This window comes from Gracilinanus agilis, chromosome 2 (assembly GCF_016433145.1).
Source record: "Gracilinanus agilis isolate LMUSP501 chromosome 2, AgileGrace, whole genome shotgun sequence".
Taxonomy (NCBI): Eukaryota; Metazoa; Chordata; class Mammalia; order Didelphimorphia; family Didelphidae; genus Gracilinanus; species Gracilinanus agilis.
In genome coordinates, this window is record NC_058131.1 from 565,017,265 (window position 1) to 565,041,355 (window position 24,091).

Consider the following 24,091-nt stretch of genomic DNA (forward strand, 5'->3'; position numbering starts at 1 on the left):
CCAGGTTCTGTTCCAGGTTCTGAACCTGGACCCAAGTCAACATCCATACCCTGAGACCTTGCTTAGGACAACAGCAGTCCAAACCAATGTACACCCATTAAAGTTCCAAGCAAACCAGCAGTGAGGTCCAGAATTCCAGTCTGGGGCAATCTGTGTTGTGTAGCCTGATCTGTATGGGCTCAGAGAGAGGTTAGGAGCCCTAGTCTGGAATTGTGTTTAGGACCTGAGTCCCAGTTGGGGATGGTTGGTGAACATAGAGCTAGGCCCCTGGTCCCTGGCAGGGGCGGTCCCCAGGGTACTGGCTTGCAGAAGCCTACCTGGCCCTTGCCAAAACTCAAATCAAAGTCCAGGGCAGGGCAGTCTGAACAAGCCCAGAGTGAGACCAAAAGCCTGTACCCAAGCCTAAGGCTAGGATTTCAGCCATCAGCAGTCTCAGGGGGTGATTCAGTCAGCAGTGGGAGGTGGCTATCAGAGCTCCCAACCATCATGCCATCTTAGAAGACTGAAACTTGCAGAAACCTGGGAATAAGGCTAAAGGGAGCATCAAGAGAGAACTATAGTGCCCTGTCCTCCCAGAGAACAGATAAATAATAAAAGTGAAAGTCAAGAAAAAGTCTGGGAAAATGAGCAAACATTAAAAAGAAAACCACCTAACCATAGAAAGGTTTTTTTGTTTTGTTTTCTTTTGTTTTTTAATGGAGCAAAGAGCAAGGAACAGACAGTGAAAGCAAAGAAAACACACATAAAGCCCCAAAGAAAAATATGAATTATACTCAGATTCTGGAAGGCTCAAAAAGAATTTCAAATTTAATTTAAGAAAGGCAGAGGAAAAATATGAAGAGAAATGAAAGCAATGCAAGAAGAAATGGATCAAATGTAAAAGAAGGCTCAAAAGCTGATGATTTCATGAGACATCAAGAAACAATAAAACAAAATAAAAAAGAATGAAAAAAAAAACAGAAGAAAATGTAAACTATCTCATTGAAAAAACAAGTGACCCAGAAAATAGATCCAAGAGAGACAATTTAATAATTACTGAACTATCTAAAATCCATATTTAAAAAAAGAAACCCTGGACATCATAATACAAGATATTATCAAGGAAAATTGCCCAGATATTCTTGTACAAGAGAGTAAAATAGAAATGGAAAGAATCCACAAATCACCTCCAGAAAGAAATCCTCAAATGACAACTCCCAAGAATATAATGGCTAAATTCAAAAGCCCCCAAGCCAAGAAGAAAATAATGCAAGCAGCCAGAAAGAAACAATTCAAATAACATGGAGTTACAATCAGGATCACATAGGACTCAGCAGCCTCCACATTAAAGGATCAGAAGGCATGGAATATGATATTCTGGATGATGAAAGATTTAGGTTTACAAGGCAGAGTCACCTATCCAGAAAAACTGAGTATATTCTTTCAGAGGAAAAACATGGTCATTCAACAAAATAGGAGATTTCCAAGCATTCCTGAGGAAAAGACCAGTCTTAAACAGAAAATATGAAGTCCAAACATAAGACTCAAGAAAAGCCTAAAAAAGTAAATATGAAAGAGAGAACATTTAAGGGACTCAATAAGGCCAAGCTGTATATATTCCTACATGAAAAGAGGATATTTGTGATTCTTAAAAAATGTTAGCAGAACAGCTAGAAGGAGTATATTTGGACAGAGGGTAGGGAAGTAAGTTGATAAGAATAATATGATATGTAAAAAGAAAATCAAGAGGATTGCACTGAAAGAAAAGGGAAGGGAAAGATGGACTGGGGTAAATTATTTAATCCAAAAAGGAATTAAAAACTATTTCAGTGGAGGGGAGGATGAGGGTGGTGATGGGCAATGCCTAAATTTTACTCTTATCGTAACTGGCTCTGAGAGGGAATAATGATCATACTCATTGAGGTACAGAATCCTATCTTACCCTATAGAGAAGTAGGAGGGGAATAAGATAAGAGAGAGGGGGGTGTTAATAGAAGGGAGGGAGTTTTGGGAGGTGATAAAAAGCAAAACACTGGTGAGGAAGGACAGAATGAAAGGAAAAAGAACAGGATCAAAAGGGGAAAATAAGATGGAGGTAAATACACAGTTAGTAATCATAACTGTGAATATGAATGGGATGAACTCACCCATAAAAAGGAAGTGGATAACAGAGTGGATTAAAAACCAGAATCCTACTGTATGTTGTTTATAAGAAACACATGTGAGGCAGGGTGACACACACAAAGTAAAGGAAAGGAGCTAGAGTATTTATTGTGAATCATCTAAAGTAAAAAAATAAAGACTATTCATGATCTCAGACACAGATAAAGCAAAAATGGATCTGATTAAAAGAGATAAGGAAATTACATTTTGCTAAAAGGTACTATAAACAATGAAGTAATATAAATATTAAACATATATACACCAAATGCATAGCTTCTAATTTTTTAAAGGAGAAATTAAATGAACTTCAGGAAGAAATAAATAGTAAAACTATACTACTAGTGGGGGACCTCAATTGCCTCCTTAAAGATCAGTGGTTCCCAAACTTTTTTGGCCTATCGCCTCCTTTCCAGAAAAAATATTACTTAGTACTCCTGGAAATTAATTTTTAAAAAATGTTAATAACAATTAATAGGAAAGATAAATGCACCTGTAGCCATCACCACTCCCCTGAATTGCTGCAGCACTCACCAGGGGGCGGTGGCACTCACTTTGGGAATCACTGATCTAGATGAATCAAGCCAAAAAATAAAAGAAAGAAGTAAAGGCAATGAATAAAATCTAAGAAAAGTGAAAACTAATAGATCTCTAGAGAGAATTGAATGGCAATAGAAAGGAATATACCCCTTCTTTTCAACAATTCATGGATTCTACACAAAAACTGACCATGTATTAGGGCATAAAAACTTCACAACCAAATGCAGAAAAACAGAAATAATAAATGCATCCTTTTCAGATCATAATGCAATAAAATTATAATCAATAAAGCTCCATGGGAAAAGAAATACAAAATTAATTGGAGACTAAATCTAATGCTTAAAAAGGGGGTGGGTTAAAGAACAAATTACAGAAACAATCGATAATTTTATTAATGAGCCTTAAGGAGATTAATAAGATTAAGGAGACAATATCAAAATTTAAGGGATAGAGTCAAAAAGACATTTAGGGGAAAATGTATAACTTATCAATAAAATAGATAAAAAGCAGATCAATGAACTAGGCGTGCAACCAAAAAAATACAAAAAGAACAAATTAAAAATCCTCATTTAAAGACTAAATTGGAAATCTGCAAAATTAAAGAAGAGGGCAGCTGGGTAGCTCAGTGGAGTGAGAGTCAGGCCTAGAGACAGGAGGTCCTAGGTTCAAACCCGGCCTCAGCCACTTCCCAGCTGTGTGACCCTGGGCAAGTCACTTGACCCCCATTGCCCACCCTTACCAATCTTCCACCTATGAGACAATACACCGAAGTACAAGGGTTTAAAAAAAAATTAAAGAAGAAATTTTAAAAATTTCAAGAGAACCATTGAACTAATAAATAAGAATAGGAGTTGTTTTATGAAAAAAAAATAGAAACAAAATAGGGTTAATTTAATTAAAAAGAAAAGAAAGTTGAATAATCAGCATCCAAAATGAAAAGGATGAACTCACTATCAATGAAAAGGAAATTAAAGCAATCATTAGGAGGTATTTTGCTTAATTATATGCCAATAAATTTGACATTCTAAGTGAAATGGATAAATATTTATAAAAATACAAATTGTCCAGATTATTAAAAAGGATATAGAATCATTAAACTATCCCATTGAAAAAGAAATTGAACAAGCCTTCAATGAACTCCCCTAAGAAAAAATCCCCAGGGCCAGATGGATTCACAAGTTAATTCTATCAAACATTTAAAGAACAATTAATATAAATACTACATAAACTACTGGGGAAAATAGGCAGAGATGGAACCCTACCAAATTATTTTTATGAAACAAATATAGTACTGTTACCGAAGCCAGGAAGAGTCAAAACAGAGAAAGAAATTTATAGGCCAATTTCATTAATGAATATAGATGCAAAACTTTAAAATAAGCTACTAGAGCAAGGAAACTACAGCAATATATTACTAGGATCATTTACTATGACCAGGTGGAATTTACCAGGAATGCAAGGCTGGTTTAATACTAGGAAACTTATCAGCATAATTGACCATATTAATAACCAAACTAACAGAAGTTATATGATTATCTCAATAGAAACAGAAAAAGCTTTCAACAGAATACAACACCCATTCCTATATTAAGAACACTAGAAAGCATAGGAATAAATGAGTTATTTCTTAAAATGATAAGCAGTATGTATCTAAAACCTTTAGCAAGTATCATATGCAATGGGGATAAGTTAGAAGCCTTCCTGATAAGATCAGATTGAAGCAAGGATGCCCATCATCACCACTATTATTTAACATTGTATTAAAAATGCTAACTTTAGCAATAAGGAAAGAAAAAGAAATTAAAGGAATTAAAGTAGTCATTGAGCAATCTAAACTATCACTTTTTGCAGATAATATGATAGTATACTTAGAAAATCCTAGAGAATCAACTAAAAAACTAGTTGAAATAATTAATATTTTTTACTTGTAGTCATTGAGCAATCTAAACTATCACTTTTTGCAGATAATACGATAGTATACTTAGAAAATCCTAGAGAATCAACTAAAAAACTAGTTGAAATAATTAATATTTTTTACTTTACTAAAGTCGCAGGATAAAAAATAAATCCACATAAATTATTAGCAATTCTAATATATTACAAGCAAAATCCAGCAGCTAGAATTAGAAAGTGAAATTTCACTTGAAATCACTCTAAACTATATAAAATATCTGGGAATCTACTTGCCAAGGCAAACACAGGATTTAGAGCACAATTACAAAACACTTCTCACACAAATAAAGTCAGATCTAAACAATTGGAAAAATATTAATTGCTCATGGGTAGGCCAAGCTATTATAAAATGACAATTCTACCTAAATTAATTTATTTATTCAGTGCCATACCAAACAAATTACCAAATAATTATGTTATAGACGTGAAGAAGATAATAACAAAACAGATCTGGAAGAACAAAAGATCAAGAAAATCAAGGGAATTAATGAAAACAAATGTGAAGGAAGGAGCCCTAGCAGTACCAGATCTCAAACTGTACTATAAAGTAGCAATAATCAAAACAATTTGATACTGGCTAAGAAGTAGAATGATAAATCAATGGAGTAAATTAGATACACAATTCACGAGGTTAATGAGCAATCTAGTATTTGATAGCAATTAGCAATCTAGTATTTGATAAACCCAAAGATCCTAGCTTTTGGAATAACTCACTATTTAACAAAAACTACTAGGAAAATTGGAAAACAGGATGGCAGAAGCTAGGTATAGACCAATATTTCACATCCTATACCAAGATAAGTTCAAAACAGATATATGATTTAGATATAAAGAGTGATGCCATAACTAAATTAGGGAAACACAGAATAGTTTACCTGGCAGATCTTTGGAGAAGAGAAGAATTTGTGACCAAACAAGAGATAAAGGGAATATTATAAGATATAAATGAATATAAATGAATAATTTTGATTATATTAAATTTAAAAGCTTTTGTACAAAAAAACTAATGTAACCAAGATTAGAAGGGAAACAACAAAATGGGAAAAAATTTTTATAATAAATGTCTCTGATAAAGGTCTAATTTCTCAAATTTATAAGCATATTCAAGCCATTCTCTAGCTGACAAATGGTCAAAGGATATGAACAATCTTCAGATGAAGAAATCAAAACCATCAATAGTCATATAAAATGTTCTAAATCACTTAATTCATCCTCAGTTGACCTGTTTCAAACCTAGATTTATATTCTCATTAATCTCTATCAATTAACAAGATTGTTTATTTACTTATTTTATATTTATTTTTTAAGTGCTTGAGCGCTAGGAACACAAAGACAAAGTTGAAATAGCCCTAACTGTCTGCATCCAATAATTAAACCCATGGAAGCTGATGATATTCCCCAAGTAAAGGAGTATAGAAGAGAAGAGGACCAGGACAGAGCCTCCATAAGAGCAGTAATTTTTTTTAACTGAACTTTATTTTCTAACATCTTACATGGTGCTTGTCAAATTGTAAGTACCAAATAAGCATTTATTGAATGAACAAACAAAAGCTGATTACACAGTAATATACTGTACATGGAATCAAAGATTCTATAGTATTTCAAATATTGTATTTTCCTTCTATTAAAAAAAACTTAAAATAGTTTAGTTTGGTTATTTCCCCTTTCTATAGTCTATATAATTGTGCTGTCTTGTTCTTTTATACTTACATATAATTTGAGTAAATTACATTTGGGTACAATTATCTAGTATCTTTTCCCTCAATTTTGATTAGCCTAAGACAGTGATGTTGAATCTTTTATTTTATTTGTTTATTTTTTTAAGCCCTTACCTTCCATCTTAGAATCAGTATTGGGTATTGGTTCTAAGGCAGAAGAGTGGTAAGGGCTAGGCAATGGGGGTTAAGTGACTTGCCCAGGATCACACAGCTAGGAAGTGTCTGAGGCCAGATTTGAAAGCAAGACTTCTCGTCTCTGGGCCTGGCTCTCAATCCACTGAGCCACCCAGCTGTCCCCATGATGGTGAACATTTCAGAGAGGCAGATGAAGTGAGAAATGTCCTCAAGTGCCCGTGGAGAGGGAAAGGGGAGCAGCCTGGCTCTGCATCCCTCTGGCTTTCTAATAACAAACTCTAGCAAATTCTGTGCTGGGGTAATGGCACTACAGAGAAGGCTCTGAGTGCCCCCTCCCCCCCCCAGCACATGTGCCAGAAGTTTGCATTAAAGGCCTAGGACATTGATTTAACTTAGGGAAGGTACATTTGAGAAATTTATTCTACCACAACAAGACTTCCTCCAGCTTGTCCTACGAGTTCCTATTGAGATTGGACAGTTTCAGGGCTCTTAAATTTCCCTAAATGTCTAGATTAAACCAGATCCCTTGAAAAACAGCTTGAATAATCAAATATATTCAGGGGCCCAAGGCCTATTTTATCTCCCTCAAGATGTGGCTATCCACCATGGCAATGGCAGATTCACAGTGGTCACCATTGATTGGTTAAGTCAACAAAACTCAATGTCCAAAAGATACATTAGTTTTTTTTTTTGTTTGTTTGTTTTTAAACCCTTACCTTCCATCTTGGAGTCAATACTGTGTTTTGGCTCCAAGGCAGAGAAGAGTGGTAAGGGTAGGCAATGGGGATCAAGTGACTTGCCCAGGGTCATACAGCTGGGAAGTGTCTGAGGCTGGATTTGAACCTAGGACCTCCTGTCTCTAGGCCTGGCTCTCAATCCACTGAGCTACCCAGCTGCCCTCCCCTCCCCCCCCCCCAATACATTAGTTTTTGAAAGATACAAGCCAGGCATATTTATAGTGTCATAATTATTGACAGGTATGTTCATTTTCAGTGAAAATAGGAATCCATTTATTTTACCATTATTTATCATATATTTACTACCACCCAAAGTAGAAAATAAAGAGTCCTTCAGAAAGTTTGACCCAGGCCCCAGATTTAGTTATGTATCAAGATCTAACTGTTAATGTAGGGGATAGATATGTTTTGTATTGGCAGTTTCCTCTATTTTTTTTTCCTTAGGGTAACAAAGAGTAGGATCTCCTTGCCTAAACTATCAACTATGAGACAATACTGCCTGACAACATTTGAGACATCTTCTCAGTTCTGAAATGGCAGAGTAAAGTAGATGGTTTTGGATAAGGAGTTGGATATGGATATGGAGTATGTCTGAGAGATGTAGTTTTTGTTATTTTAAGTTACAAAGTGAAATAAACATTCTCTGATTACTTGGCTATTTCATCTCCTTACTATTTCTTATATGAATATGGTTAGCTTACCTCAGTTCCATTTATTTTTTGCATACTAAAATGGCTCAGTCTAAATAGCACATAGTATTTCCAGAGTGTAAAATTGACAACTGGATTTCCCTGAGGATCGATTGTCAACTGGTCAATGCGACGAAGCTGTGCCAGTGCATTAAATTGCTGCAGCATAACAAGATTTGTTTCCTTGAACTTAAGGTGCTATAAAATAAAAATGTAAAAGTAAATGATTAAGTTTAAACATCTTAAAATCATCAAACTTAGAATTTCATGGATCATTTTTATACTTGTGGTCTACCTACTGACCTTAGGTTTAGCTAATCAGTGTTCAAATAGATAAAAGCAAAAGCATTTATTTTTAACAGATTTAATATGCTCACTTCAAAACAACATGGCAAAGCTATTTATTTCCTATCTTCAAAACAAGGCCATTTAGGAATAACTGTTCAAGTATAAACTAATCTAGATTAGCTCTATGATCCCCTTCCAACCCTATGATTCTGTGTTTAAAAAAGCTATCTAAACTCCAAGAATGCTGATTCTTGGTTGTCTTTGAGCTGACACAAATCTATAAATGAAAGATATATTGAAGTTTTTAAATAACTTTATATAAAACTTTCTATTGGTCCTAGAAGGTAAAAACAGGCTACTATTTTTTTATTCAACTCTAAGACACAGGAGGATGAAATTGACTTTTCCAGAAAAAGTAACAGAATTGTGATGACCATGAAAATATTATATTTTTAAATTTAGAACTCTATTCACTAGCTTCCATTTCTAGCCTGTCTTCATTATTGCTAATGATGAAAAGTACTGACATAAGGAAACAAACAGAAAATTGATGCATGAAATCAACTGAGTTATAGAATATTTTCATGAGATAATGAGGCATAAAATCAGAATTATTTTAAATATGTTACATTAATAGAAAAATCAACAAAGCTAAGCCTCATTAAATGTTTTAAATGTTCACATGATACATAAATGCAAGATTATTATAAAAATCTATAAGATTAAAGCATGTCATGACCACATAAAATATGATAAATAAAACATACACAAACTATCTAATGTGTGAGTAGGTCCTACCAGATAGAATGATTTATTAGGGAAAATTTGAAGTTTTATTTTATTTCCATTCTACAAAGGGTCAAAGTGCTTTACAATGGTTGAATTCCCAATAGCAGAAGGAAACTAAGACCATTTCCAATTCTAATTTATAATCCTGGCTCTAAAAAGTCCTGTTAGTAAAGTTAGAACTGCAGAAAATAAAAGGGTTAAAATCAAGCTTTGAACTGACCACATGAACTACAACTAAGAGTAGCTAAACATTATTTAAAAAAAAAGGTTTACCAAAGAATTAGGAAATTTAATCTTCAATTTGGGGAGTATTTGGACTATTTCATCAAATTCAATGAAAGTGAAGGAAACTGTTGTGACCAATCCTGCTGTCTGAACACTCCAGTTACGGTCAAGTGATTCTAGAGCTCCAGAGCCATATAAGAAAAGTGTATCTCCATCCACTTCCACAAGGTGATTTTCTATGACAGCAAGCCCTTGTAAAGCAGTACTTATCACAGGATCAAGAGACCTGTCAAAACACAAATGCAATTTTAAATGTAAGTTTTTTCATGGCAAAGTAAATAACAGAATATGAAGGCTCAATCTTCATAATTTCCTTGTAATTCAAAAAGCTTTTTTATTTCAGTAAGTAGAACAAAATGTACCATTGGCTCATTTTCACTTCTCTGTGTGAAAGATAAATAACCTTCTAAATTTATTTTCAATTCAAAGAAAGGCACAATATCACAGAAAGTACCTTCTCCAAATCCAGAGTTATTCTTTATATCAAATTAAAATAATTTGCTCCCTCTACTCAGTTATTCTTCTTAATGCCACTAGCTATTTAGTGTCAATTATATAGAAGGGTACTTTCATTTAAATACTGTTGACAGTAACATTTTCCAAAATAGAAGCCATATTTTATGTATAACACTACACAGATAGGGACCTCAGACAAGATGGATGAGAGAGAAGTTGTGGAATAGGAAAAAGATGGGACTAGGAATTAGCCACCCCATCTAGAATTGTGACAATACAAGAGGAACAACACCTGGACTATAAAATGAACAGAATCCAAAAGGGCCTTTGCCCAACCCCCATCTAAGGGTATGAGAGGAGTAGAATTTGGTCTTGGCAGAAAGTCTCGATCTAAAAACTGGGACTAAAAATATGAGTGAAGAAAAGAAAATTCCAAACACAATGAAGAGATACTATGGTTTATGGCTTAAAATTAACTCAAGAGGCAAATCCAGAAGATACTAGTAACAAAGTAAATACAAAGAAAGTCTTAGGTAGGGGTGGAGCAGGTGAGGGAGAATGACTTAATGAAATGATAGATAAAAAATGAAATCACAGATCTTAAGGAAAAATGTTAAAAAAAATAGCTTAGAACAGAAGGTGAAAAATCTTACCCAAATAGTGGATTCCCTGAAAAACAAGATGAAACAAATATAATACAAAAATCCATTTCAGGTATGTAATCACAAGGCATTAGAACAAAGTCAAAAGGCTGAAAAATTAAGATTACATGTCAGGAATCTGTTAAAAACAAGAGACTGGAAAATAGGTCGAGAGATAATTTAAGAAATATAGAGTCCCCTGCAAACCATACCCAAATAAAACTAAGATATCTTATTTTTTTTAAATCACATCTATCTGAACCAGAGGGCAAAGGGAAAACTAAAAGATTCCATTGGTTATTTATTGAAATAAGCCCCAAACTGAAAATGCCTAGCAATGTCATAGTCAAAATGGAAATCTTCAAAGTTAAAAAAAAATTACTGTGAGTAGCCAGGAATAAAGAGTTCAAGTGTATGAATCTATATCATGAATATACCAATCATGATTCATTCATAACTAAGCTGCAACTATTATAAAGGAGAGGAAATTTTGGAAAATTATATTCTTGTGGTCAAAAGGAAAAGGTTTACAACAAAGAACAGACTTCTATAAAACTGTTTAATCTTATTGGGGGGGAAATAGAATTTTATAGAATAGAAAGAAGCATTCCTATTTAAAGGACCAGGGCTGAGTAGAATCTTTCAAACACATAGGAGACAAGAAAAGTTTAGAAAGCAAAGAACTGGAAGTAAAGTAGGTACTCATAAACTGGAGAACAGCAAAATGAATTATAGTAAATACATATACTAAAATAATATCATGCTATAAAAATGACAAAAATTCAGAAAAATCTGGGGAAATTTTTATGAACTGATAAAGAGTAAGGTGAACAGAAACAAGGGAACAATTTATAAAATTGATTATATACTGTAAAGGAAAACAACTTAGACTTAACAATTCTGAACAATGCACTGAGCAATCATTACTTTAGATGACTAATGACAAAATATGAATCCCACCTCTTGGGGGAGAGGTGATGGATTTCATAAGACTGTCCGCAAGAGACATACTATGCATTTTGAGTCAAGGTCAATGTATGAATTTATTTGGCTTCACTATTAAAAGGAAGGGTTTCTGTGTAGGGCAGTGATTCCCAAAGTGGGTGCCACCGTCCCCTGGTGGGTGTGCAGCAATCCAGGAGGGCGGTGATGGCCACAGGTACATTTATCTTTCCTATTAATTGCTATTAAAATTTTTTAAAAAATTAATTTCCAGGGGGCTAAGTAATATTTTTTCTGGAAAGGGGGCGGTAGGCCAAAAAAGTTTGGGAACCACTGGTGTAGGGGGTAGAAGAGAACAAGTATGTAAATGAAACCTTAAAAATATGCAGTAGACAGAAGGAAATTTGGAATTTCAAAAGAAATGGGGGAAAAAGGAGAAATGAAGAGAGTCCAGTAGTACCAGATCTCAAGTTCTCTGTAATAATAATCAAAACTGTTTGGTACTGGCTAAAAATAGTGAATTAAATTGTGGCATAAATTAAATAGCAAGATCTAGGAAGAAATAAATATAGTAATCTGATGTCAAATAAACCAAAGACCACAAATTTCTATTTGACAGGAATTAATAGGAAACCCAGAAAGCAGTTTGATAAAAAATATGATTACAATAATATCTTAATATCTTATAATATATTAATATTATATCTTAATATACAATAATATCTTAATATCTTATAATAAGAGCCAAATGGATAAGTGGCCTAAATGGAAAGATCACATCATAAAAAGATAAGAACAGAAGGTACCTTAGACAAAAGATATATTTATAATTATGTACAAATACCTACCAAAAAAAGTGAAAACTAAAAATACCAATACATACATATAAAATGTACACACACACACACACACACACACACACACACACTCCAAATCACTTATAATAGGAGGAACATGAAGGAAAACATATCCTGTAAATATGAAAATGAAAATTGACTTTGAATAATGAAAAAAAATGTTGCTAATTTGTTTATACTTTAGCCCGTGATCCTACTACTGGTACTCAAGGAAGAAACAATACATGCTAAGTCACTGAGGCAAAAAAATATTAAAACATTTTTTTGAGTACTTTTAATCTTTATTCAGGGCTTCCCCCATAATGAAGGGTATAATGAGCAGCTCATAAGAGTCTTCATAACAATGAAGTGAAGTTGGTGCTATTATTATCCCATTTTTCAGATGAAGAAACTGAGGCCAGGCTGCCAGAGATGATGTGACATAGCTAAAAGTCATGCAACTAGAATATTAATAACACTTTTTTCTAAAGGATGTATAAATGGTGATTAGAATTGTTTTAAAGGATCTTTGTCCCAAACTTCAATAATCTGATCTGAGTAAAAATAAAACATTTTCCTATTCTTATTAGTTTAACTTCCACATTTAATTTTTAATTCTATGTTTATTAATGCCAGTCTTCATAAGCCTAATATTTATCTAACACCATTATGAATGAAATATTTTGAAATATATTTTCAAACAAAGTAGAAAGATAAGTATCTTCTCTGTACACTAATAATGCTATACCAGACTTCTACTACAGGTATTTCAGGGGCTACTATAATTGCTACTTATAATTAAGGGCACAGTAATAACGTAGGAAACACAAACAAACTTATCTGTTTGCTCCTTTCTTCTCCTCAATACTGGAAGGAAAACCCTTCTATAACTCTGCCACTGAGATCTTTCCTTTCAAGTTGCTACTCAGGTTACATATCCTCTATAAAGCCTTCTCTGATGCCTTTTCCCTCTACAAATCTTTCATGCTTCTTCTAATACACATTACTGACATAAACCAATGAGTTATATGTGAGTAATCACAAATGATGTGTAGATATACATATATATTTATTAAGTATTTATATACCTAACTTGTTTATATTTACATATATAAATAACACTAAGGGATGGGATGATTTGAGACAGAGCAGAGATAAAATGAATTAAGATGTGCATCTATTCTGGTATGAGAGAATCATATTGAATTGCGAAAAGCCCATAATTATTTCAGGAAAAGAGTGGGAAGGTTCCAGAAGTTCCGTTACCTATATCCCAACCTGATGATGAGCTGAACTTGATGAAGAATTTGATGTGAATGATATACTGAACTTGATGAAGCAGGAAGTACTGAAGGGAAGTTTTGGAATGCAGTATTTGCTGGATATTTGAAAGAGACTGATAAGCATAATAAGCATGAAATAAGACTATCACATGGTAGGGAACAGAAAGCATATGTTTGCCTGGCTGATGGAAGAGATGATGTACTAATAAAAAGCAAGAAAGACAAATGTCCAGAGTTTCCTGGATGAGAAATTCATAAACTTAATTTTCAAGGGTGAGAGTGATAAAATTCGAAGTGAAGAAGATTCAGGTCAGGTTGGGGTTGGGGGAGGCGCAATGACAAAGAGTTTATTCTTTTATGTGAAAAAGTTTAAGAATGGAAAATTTGGGGCATAAAAGTATTATATACACCAGTGATATTACATCCTGTGTGAAAATATTAAGCAAACTATTGGGAAGAGAGGTAGAAGCACAAATAATATTAGGCTCAGAAAAAATATGAATTGTGGTCTTTATAAAAATGGGCAGTTTCCAGGTTAAAAAAAAATCACCTGACTTACTAACTTTTATACATATAAAGAGCTAGAAAGTGCTGTGTAGACTGGAGGACTGAGGGAAAAAACCCTTGGCTAGAGATTCTTCTGCTTTTGGATGGTACTTACATATACAGTGTGGGGGGAATTCCTCTTTTATAGAGTGACAAATATATGTAATGGCAGCTTGACATTAAATTAAAAGGTAAAGTCCTTTCCATTACCAAATCATAATGTATTCAAGAGTTGTAGGAAGGTGAAAGATATGTTCCTACCATCCTAACATCTAAAATAGGATACATTTCTCCATAGAAGCTGTTAGAAGTAAAGATCAAGTCCTAAAGTAATTATACTTTTCATGTATTTCAGAATTGTTACTGGTTAAACAGACTTGTGGACTAGCCTGGGAAGCTAACCAACCATAAGAAAATTGTTTATATGAGAAAATGTGTTCCAAGTTTCAAACTGACCAAATATCAAACTTGAAACAACCAAGTTATAACCTGAGAATTTGCCATAAAAGCTGAGAATCTCACTTTCAGCAAATATGGAGAACAAATAAATTTTGCAATAATTTGTATATTTTCTGTTTGTAATTTGGTCTCATCTCAGTTACTTCTATTGATGTTCAAAGTGCAAGCTGTTCTCTCTCCTAAAAGACAAAGAGTCTCAAGAAATGTCTGGAATGCTCTCCCTTCCTCATCTCTGCCTTTTCATCTCTATTGAATTCCTTCAAGTCCCAGATAAAATCCGACCTTTTACAGCAGCCTGTCCTAATCCTCCTTAATTCTAGTGCCTTCCTGCCGTTGATTATTTCCCATTTATCCTATATATAGTTTGTTTGCACATAACTATTTGTATGCTGTCTCCTTGGTTAGACTGAGAGATCTTTGAGAAGAGGTTGTCTTTTGTCTTTCTTTGTATTCTCAGCACATAGCATTATATGTGCTTAATAAATGTTTATTGACTGTCTCTCTTCTCTATCTCCAGGTTTTCATGAAGAATAAAGTATTTCCTGAAAAATAGAAGAAGAGTATGGGATTAAAAAAAAAAGGAGAAGAAAAAGAATCTGGAGAAACAGAAAGAAATTTTGGCCCATGTCAGGCAGAAAGAAAGGTGTGAAAGAGAAGAATTCAACAGAGGAAAAATGGGAAAAGAACCACAAAACACTTGGAGCTAAGTAAAAGATATGAGGTTCTTTTCATAGAAGTGGAAGCCAGACCTTAATAAGAAAGCTTGTGTATGCATGCTAAGGAAAAGGTGATATGGCTCTATAATTTTTGGTAGAGAAAGTAGCAGCTGTTAGTAACTTTCCACTCAGGGTTACTAAAACAATTGTATCTCAGTCACTCTCTCCTCTTTATATATATATATATATATATGCATATATATGCATATATATGCATATATACATGCACACACATATATATACATATATGTATATAGTTGAATAGAGAGATAGAGAGATTATATCTTTCATGTTTCCATCAGTTCATTCTCTGGAGGTGACATTTATAAGTTACTCTTCAAGTATTAATTCTATAGCTCGATATAATGTTCTCTTAATTCTAATCATTTTGCTGCTCATTATTTCATACAAGTATTTTCAAATTTTTCTTTTAATTAGCCTTCTCATCATTTCTTACATCTCATCACAATCACATATCACAATTTGTTTAGGCATTGCCCAGTTGATGGTCATTGTCTCAATTTCCAGTTCTTTGCCACTACAAAGAGAGCTGCTATAAATATTTTGGAACTTATAGGTCATTTTCCTTTTTCCCTGATCTCCTTGGAAAATAGCTGGGTTTAAGGGTATACACAGTTTTATAATTCTCTAGGTGTAATTCCAAATTGTTCTCCAAAATGGTTGAATCAGTTCATAGTTTCAACTCTGTCCCCATTTTACCGCATTTCCTCTCCTACATTTGTCATTTTGCCCTTTTCTCATTTTAGCCAATTTGATGAATGTGAGAGAATAGCTCAGAACTGTCTAGGCTTGTATTTCTCTAATCAGTAGCTATTTGAAACATTTTTTTCATATACCTATGTATATGACTTTGATTTCTTCATACAAAGATTGTCTATTCATATCTTTTGCCCATTTATCAATTGGGGGTGGTGCTTATTCTTATAAATTTTACCAAATTCTCTATATGGTTTAGATATAAGACTTCTGAGAGGTTGTATATAAAATTTTTTTCTCAGTTTTCTGAAGCAATTCTTTATTGTTCTGATGTTAACAAGAGCAAATGTTTAAGAATGCATCCTGAGAAAACTTACTAAATCTGATAATTATTACCTCTGATAATAATTAGCCAACTTCTGGTGGTAACACATGGTCATGAATAATTCCAGCACCAAAAGTAAGCTAGAAAAAATTGCTAAGGATTAACGAAGTTTTGGACAAGAACTAAAGTCCTTGGGAGCACAAATAATATTTTCACTGCTGCTGAAAGATATATGCAGGGACTTTGGAAGAGAAGAGAAGGTTTGGGGAGTGAACAGATGAAGAAATCTACTATAATAGAATTGATTCCCTAAAGTAGAAATAAAAATCTTACAGAGTTACAGTATCAAGAATAGGATCTTGACTTCTGGTGCACAATTTAAAAAGAAGAATGATGGGTTCTGGTCAATGAATATAGTTGACCAAATAAGGGCTGATAAAAAAATGTCAATTGTTTGCAGGACTGCAAATCTAAACAAAAGGCTTTACACTTAAAAAAAGGCAAAGGAAAACTACCTTTGTATATATACTGAGTTAGATGCCACAGAAAGCACTACAATGTAGGGGGGGGAAAGCATAGTAGCTTGCTGGAGGGCAGTGAAGTACTCTAGGCCATAAAAATTGAAGGAGTCAGTCATAAAAATTGTTTCCTATGATTTCCATACGTAAATTATACAGAAGCTTATGGAAAAATCCAGGTGAACTAAAGATCTTAATACAAGGAGGCACATTTGATCTCACATTTAATAAGACTTCGAGGGATAGAATCCACTACTAGATTATAATTTTGGAAGTCTATGTTGTTCAAAGGGCAACTATGTGGTGTGGCGGAGAGTACCAGGCCTGAAATCAGGTAGATTCATCTTCCTGAGTTCAAATCTGGCCTCAGATTTTTATTAGCTGTGTGACCCTGGGCAAGACATTTAACCCTGTTTTGCCTTGGTTTCCTTATCTGAACAATGAGTTGGGGAAGAAAATGGCAAACCACTACTCCTGCATCTTTTTAGAGAAAATTCCAAATGGGGTCACAAAGAGTAGGATGAGGCTGAAATGACTGAATAATAAAATTATTCAAAGCAAATAAAATAAAGGGGGTATAAGAGATAAATAAATCTGTATGTGGAAACCAGTAAACCAGAGAAGGGAAATATAGAAGCATACTTTAAGGGGAAAATCATTATGGGGAGAAACAGAAATGGTACTGTCATTTGAGGATCCCATAGGCACTTTGAACAGTAGGTAAAGAGACAATCACAGAGTTTGAGAGTTAGAGGGAACTTAGCATACATTTAGTCTAACACATACAAAAAATGAAAATACTAATGTAACTTTCTCAACATATGATCCTCTCGCCTCTGCTTGAAGACCTCCAAGTCATGAACAAATCTATCTGTAAAGAAGTTCTTCCTGACATTGTCTAAATTTCTCTGTAGCTTCTGCCTACTGCATCTAGCTCTATCCTCTGGAACCAAACAGAAGACATGAAATCCCTATTCTGTATGATGGTCTTTCAATTAATTTTACAGAACCAACTTACTCCTCCCTCTTCCCCCTCAAATCTCCTTTTATCCAAGGTTAAAAACCTTACCATTTCCTTCAACCAGTTCTCATATGCTCATACAGACTCAAGGTCCTTCACCATATCCTAATTGCCTTCCCCTGGAAGAACATCAATTTATCAATATCTTTCTTAAACCATAAGGGCTAGAACTGAACAAAGTTTTCTAAATAGAATCTATCACCTTACTATTCCTGGAAGCTATACTTCTCTTATTGGAGTCCATGATATATTAGCTTTTTTGGCTTCCATATCATATAACTGTTTGCAGGCCACTAACGTAACTAGATTAGGGATTCTTACCCTTTTTCTGTATTGTGGGCACCTTTGGCAGAAGGAATCAACCTATGGACTCCTTTTCAGAATAATGTTTCTTATTCATAAAATAAAAGACAGAGTCACAAAGGAAAATATTTATTTAAAATACACTTACCAAAATAGTTTTAAAAATAAGTTCACAGATTCCAGGCGAAAATCCTCTGTTCTAGATAATTCAGGAACCAAGTCATAAACATATTGTTCTAATGGCAAATTTTAATCATCTAGGCATCTATAATAGCTGCTTCTATGCCAAAAGCAGAGCAACTAATACTTTCTTGCTTTGTCTGATAACAATTTTGCACTTCAAAAGGAGAAAAAAAGCAATGAAGGGAACCAGTACACAGGAATCTGATACTCACACCTCCATCAACAACAAGCAGCTATTGAAGTAAAAATACTGGAAATATTACCAGAAAAATGACTATTCAATTTTAAATTCGTGATGGAGAAGAAAAAAGAGAATATATTTCTAAGGGTTTAGGAATAAGATAGATGGGATCCCTTGGCCTAAAATTACACTAAGGAAGTCAGCACAGGAAAAACAGAAAGCTCTCAGGGGTGAAAATGTGAAAAAGGAATAGCTAACAAGACTTAAATGTCTGTGGAACTGAAAAACTTGCATTTTTTAAATATATACAGAAAACTCAAGCAAGGGAAAGTAACAAAGAATGGACACAAAATTCTTATACAATATAAGAACACTGATAAGTATGTTTATACTCAAATAAGACTGGTGAAGAATGATAAAGACAACAAAAAAAAGTTTGGTTTTGTTTGTTTTAAGTTAAATTGGGGGAAAAGAGGCTTAAGAAGGAACAGGATCATTGCTTGTAGTAAATGGCACAATATTAATTCATGATAAAAAGAAGGCAAAATTATCTATTTGATTTTGCCTCTTTTCCTTAACAAAGACAATACTCATAAGATTATTCACTTTCAAAAAAGAATAATACAAAATGTTTTGCATGATAATGCATTAACCTAGACTGAATTGCTTGCCAGCTTTGGGCGGAAGGAGAAAAGAAAGGAGACAATTTGGATCATATAACTTTGGAAAAATGATGTGGAAATTTGTTATTAAAATAAATATGATATAAAAAACAAAGGCAACACTCCAGATTAGAAAGGAACAAGAATTAACTTTTAATTCTTGTTCTGAAGCTAAATAAGGAAAAATAAGAGCAAACATCATCTGTCACTGACTATTTTCAATGATCTTTTAAAGATCGTGAAGATAAGTGCTATAGGACTGGAGAAAAGTAAAAATTGTCCTGATTTTCCAAAAAGAGGAGAATGTGGATTCTGCAAACTGTAGACCAGTACACTTCAACTGATTCCTTGTTAATATTCCAGAGCATGTTATAAAGGGGATAGTCTGGAAATATCTATAAAGGAAATAGTTATCAGTAAAAGCCAGCAAGACTCTATCAAGAGTAACCTCATTTACATTTCTGATAGGTAATTCGGTTAGGAAACCATGGGAATGCCATATATATGTATATATATATATATATATATAGTTTATTCAGACTTCAGCAAAAGTTTTCTTTGCTACTCCTCTGAATAAGATGAAGAAGTATGAGGATAAGGATAATGATAAAAACAAGAATAACTAATATGTATATAGTATTTTAAGATTTGCAAAACACTTTATATACTTTATCTAATATGATCTTCACAACAACCTTGGGACATATGTTTTATTTCCATTTTGCAGATGAGGAAACTGAGGCCCAGAAAGGTTGAGCAATTTGCTTAAGGTCCAAAAAGGCAGTAAGGGGCAAAGATAGTAACAAACCCAAGATTTCAGAATTCAAATCCAATTTTCTTTATATTGTCCTATGCTGCCTCTATTAAATAGAAGACATCACTTTGAAAGATGGCCTTTAGTGGAATGCAAAATAGATCTATCCTTGCCCCTTTTCCAGTCATCATTTTTATCCTTGCCTTGGTGAAAAACACATCTGACATGTTTATCAAGTCTAAGATGATGCTAAAAGAGAGCTTAAGAGACAGACAAAGACAAAATGGGGAATACTTCCTAAAGAGAAGCATAAATGAGAAAATGAATCAGTGGATTGGCAACATTTATACTATAAATTACCCATCCATGTCTATACCTTGGTTACACATGCTTCTTGGAACAAAGTAGGTGCTATATAAATGTTTATTCCTTCTTTTCCCTATAGGAAGACCTATCTACATGTATCCTTTGGTTCTCACATGTGCTTTCCTCCTCACATGCATACATAATTCTTATGTCAGTGATGGCAAACCTTTTAGGGGTTGGAGTTCTGGGCCCTGCCTCACCCCAACCCCAGACTGAGCGCTGTGCCACTCCTACCCCAGAGACCACATGCCATGCCCCCCTTATCTCACACAGGGGAGAGAGAAAGCACTTCCATTGGGCTGTTGTGCAGAGGGGCAGGTGAAATGAAGAATGTCCTCAGCAAATGTAGAGAGAGGAAAGGGAGTAGCTGGAGCACTCTGCTTCCTTCCAGCTCTGCTGCCTGTGAGTCACCAACCTTACCTGCTTTGTGTGCTCCCATTAGGCTGCTGGACAGAGGGGTGGGGGATATTAAAAAAAATGTCATTAGGCACAGTGGGGAGGGGGAAGCAGCTCTGTCCGAATCCTTCTGCATGCCTACAGATAGTGCTTTGCCTGCCATCTTTGGCATCCATGCCATAGGTTCACTATCACTGTTATATATAGACACTCTTCCTACTGATGTATTTGACTTGCCAAGATCATACAAGTAGTAAATAACAGTGATGACATTTGAACCCAAATCCACTAACTAGACTTTGTCCCACATTGCCTCTTGTGGAATGTTTTCCTGTTAGGTAGTTCTAATTCTAGGAAAATGAGGTAAGATTGGCTTATACCTTTTAGACCACAACAAAATAGTGGGTGATTTGTCAGTGAAAAACCAAAATTATTCAGTTTTCTTTTTTTCTCTCATATCTTCTCACATGCCTGACTATATTCCCAAACCACAATATTCATCACAAAGCCAAGAACAGTTTATCATCATGTAGTTTCTCAAGTTACTTAGAGAATTTAGTCTTAAATGCAAGAGCAAAATGTTATTATTCAACTCTACCTTCACAATGGAATAAAAATATACCAGAAGTAGATTATGTCCATTTGAATAAAAGGATAGACATGATAAACTGAAAACATTTTAAAAAATGAGTTAATGGGGCTAGACAAAGAGGAGATTTTACTCTTGAATGCCTATAATTCTCTACAATTAAAAGAAAAAGTGATATATAAGAGAGATGAATAGGACTTTTTTAGGTTTTCTAGAATAAGCCAGCACAGAAGGGTTTGGAGTATTTCAAAAGATTCTTTCCCCAGTGAATAAGTGGTGCTGATTCCTACAATAACTTATTTTACAGTTTTCTATTACAACATTCATAGGTGTGGAAACTCATTTTATGCATTATATTTTATAATAGTAGTCTTGGCTAAGGAATCACAGTATTCATAGTCAGGAAATGACCAAGAATAAACCAACCTCACAGCCTGTATCCAATGTAAGCAAAGAAAACATTACGCCAAGTACTTTCCCATAACTGACTAGGAAAAAAATCCTGCAATCTGTCACATTACAGTAGAGTTGTCTTACGTACAGTGAATAGGGAAACCGTTAATGGGATGGACAAGTATTTTTGAATGTTTTTTTTTCCTTTTTTGTGCCAATAATTTCTCTGTGGCTGATTGTCTCAAAGCATGGAGTTTCACACCCCTATACTAAGTATCATCCTTAGGCAAAGGCAGACAAGGATTAACCACTTTTTTGGCACTATGAAAACTAAGAACTGTGAATATATATGTGCAAAGTAGGGGCCCTTCTGTGACCCTTGAATACATGAAACAATTTAATTATAGGAATTTGAGAGATAATCTAATTTACCTCTCTCACCTTCACAGGAAGGCTCATAATACTTAAAATACTAAAGATGCATTTGATAGTTCTACTTTTTAAAAATCTCTACATATCCCTATACAAATAATCTTTCAGAAATAGATTCTAATATTTTAAGATTCTTATTCTTAAGGAACTTCTTAGTCATTCATTAAGATTCGTTGTTCAACACAATGAGATGAATAACTGCTAAATATCAGAATTAACGGCCATGTGTTATTACTATTTTCATTTCAGTCTAAAAATAGACCATCCCTGACACAAATGTGAAATAATAAATCTTTGTTGACTAATTCACCATTTCAACTGAATTCTAATTTCCTAATCAGCAATTTGTGGAGATAATTATAAATGAAGTGTTGCCTCTAATTTTTCTTTAAGCCTAACCTAAATGTATGAGTTCCTCTTAAAGCTCAATATAACTGTTTGGTACCCCAAGTATCTGATATGCAAGTATTTGGTACATTCATCCTTTTTTTTAGAATAAACCCTAAAGAACTAGTGAAGTCTTTAGATATAAGCGCTACAGGGAAAAAAAAAAAGGGAGGGGAGAAGGACAAAGAAACAATGTGTGACTTCAACTAAGTAACAATCTCTCTGGACCATAATTTCATTATCTATATAATGAAGGAGTAGGACTAGAACAATGGTATCAAACTCAACTAGAAGGGGTAGCTAGATAAATGGAGAGTCAGGCTCCAACACTTCCTAGCTATGTGACCTTGGGCAAGTCACTTAAGCCCAAATGTATAGTGCTTACTGCTCTTCTCCCTCTGAAATATACTCTGTATTGATTCTAAGGCAGAAAGTAACAGTTTAAGAAATTATCCTTAAATAGAAAGGTCATGATTATACATTTAATGTCATACATAATTATACATTTATTATTATATATTATGCACAATTATGCATAAAGATCATTGCAGGCCAAATATTTACTTGGAAACCACATATTAATATCATGTATGTTCTATTGTACTTGTATTTGTTTTAGTATATATTTCCCAAAAATATTTTAATCTGGTTTGGGCCACAAGCTGTATGTAATATAGCCCATGGACCTCCTGTTTGACACTTCTGGAACAGAGTATCTCTTAGGTCCTTTCCAATTCTATAACTAACAGCCTATGATCCTAAATTTAACCCCAAATTAAAGAAGACACAATATGGATGACTTTTGTACCAACAAGTAACAAGAAAGAGTACTCTGATTGACTGTAATGACTAGAAAAATTAAGGTCTATGAGGGTAAAAATAAAGAAGTGTGGAAGAAACCCAAAGGAAGAATGAATACTTTAAAATATTTACAAACAAGGAAAAATTCAGATAGGAGGATAAAATTCTATATGTCTTTGGAAACTGTACTGGAGAGACCTACCAAGATAAAGTTTTAGTTCCTGTTCTCATGGAATTTTATATTCAGAAAAGAGGAAAAAGAGAGAGAAAAAACAAAAGCAAAGCAGAAATGATGAAAAAGCAGCATGGGCAATAAAATGATGGCAGTGGCATCATGAAGCAGGTGTAAAGCCAGAAGAAAACAGTAACAGTATATTAGTGAAAAAGCCAGTAAGGGAAAAAAGGAACCCAAACGAATAACACAATAATCTGGGAATATTCAGTGTAGAAGCATAGAGCCCCACAACTCCACAGCCTCCGAATATTCTACCATATAATGGTACAATATTATAGTTTAAGGTTATAATGATGACCTTAAGATATCAAGAAAATGTTAAATTATATATACTAAATTCTCATTACTAAGTAAAGAAATTATATAATCTTAGAAATAATGATATAAAATTTGTTAAATATGTATAAATTGTTAGTACTTAAAATACTAACTTTTGATACTTGAAAATTTCACTTATCTAGTTTACACTGTCCACTTCAATGCCCCTGACACCACAGGGGACAACTGAAATGTTACTATATATTTTTTGGAGAATGATGATGCCATGAAAAGAAACAGTACCAGAAAAAAGTTAAAGCCCTTAATTATGTATCAGTCTGCCTCTGTCTTCAATCAATCAATCAACGAGTATTGAGTGCCTACTACATGCTAGGCACTGTACTGAGAAAAGTACAAG

The 24,091-nt window shown here is 33.9% G+C and overlaps 1 protein-coding gene across 4 annotated transcripts in view; it reads right to left on the reverse strand.

Annotated features, from left to right (window-relative positions):
• The window catches only part of LRRC49 (leucine rich repeat containing 49), a 212,263-nt gene that overhangs the window by 22,007 nt on the left and 166,165 nt on the right, over positions 1 to 24,091 (reverse strand). For all 4 annotated transcript variants that reach the window (XM_044662387.1, XM_044662385.1, XM_044662384.1 and 1 more), the window contains 2 exons: positions 9,262 to 9,499; positions 7,924 to 8,109 (listed from right to left, as the gene is read on the reverse strand). In XM_044662387.1, coding sequence (XP_044518322.1) covers positions 7,924 to 8,109; positions 9,262 to 9,499 — 424 coding nt within the window. The remainder of the gene's footprint in view (positions 1 to 7,923; positions 8,110 to 9,261; positions 9,500 to 24,091) is intronic.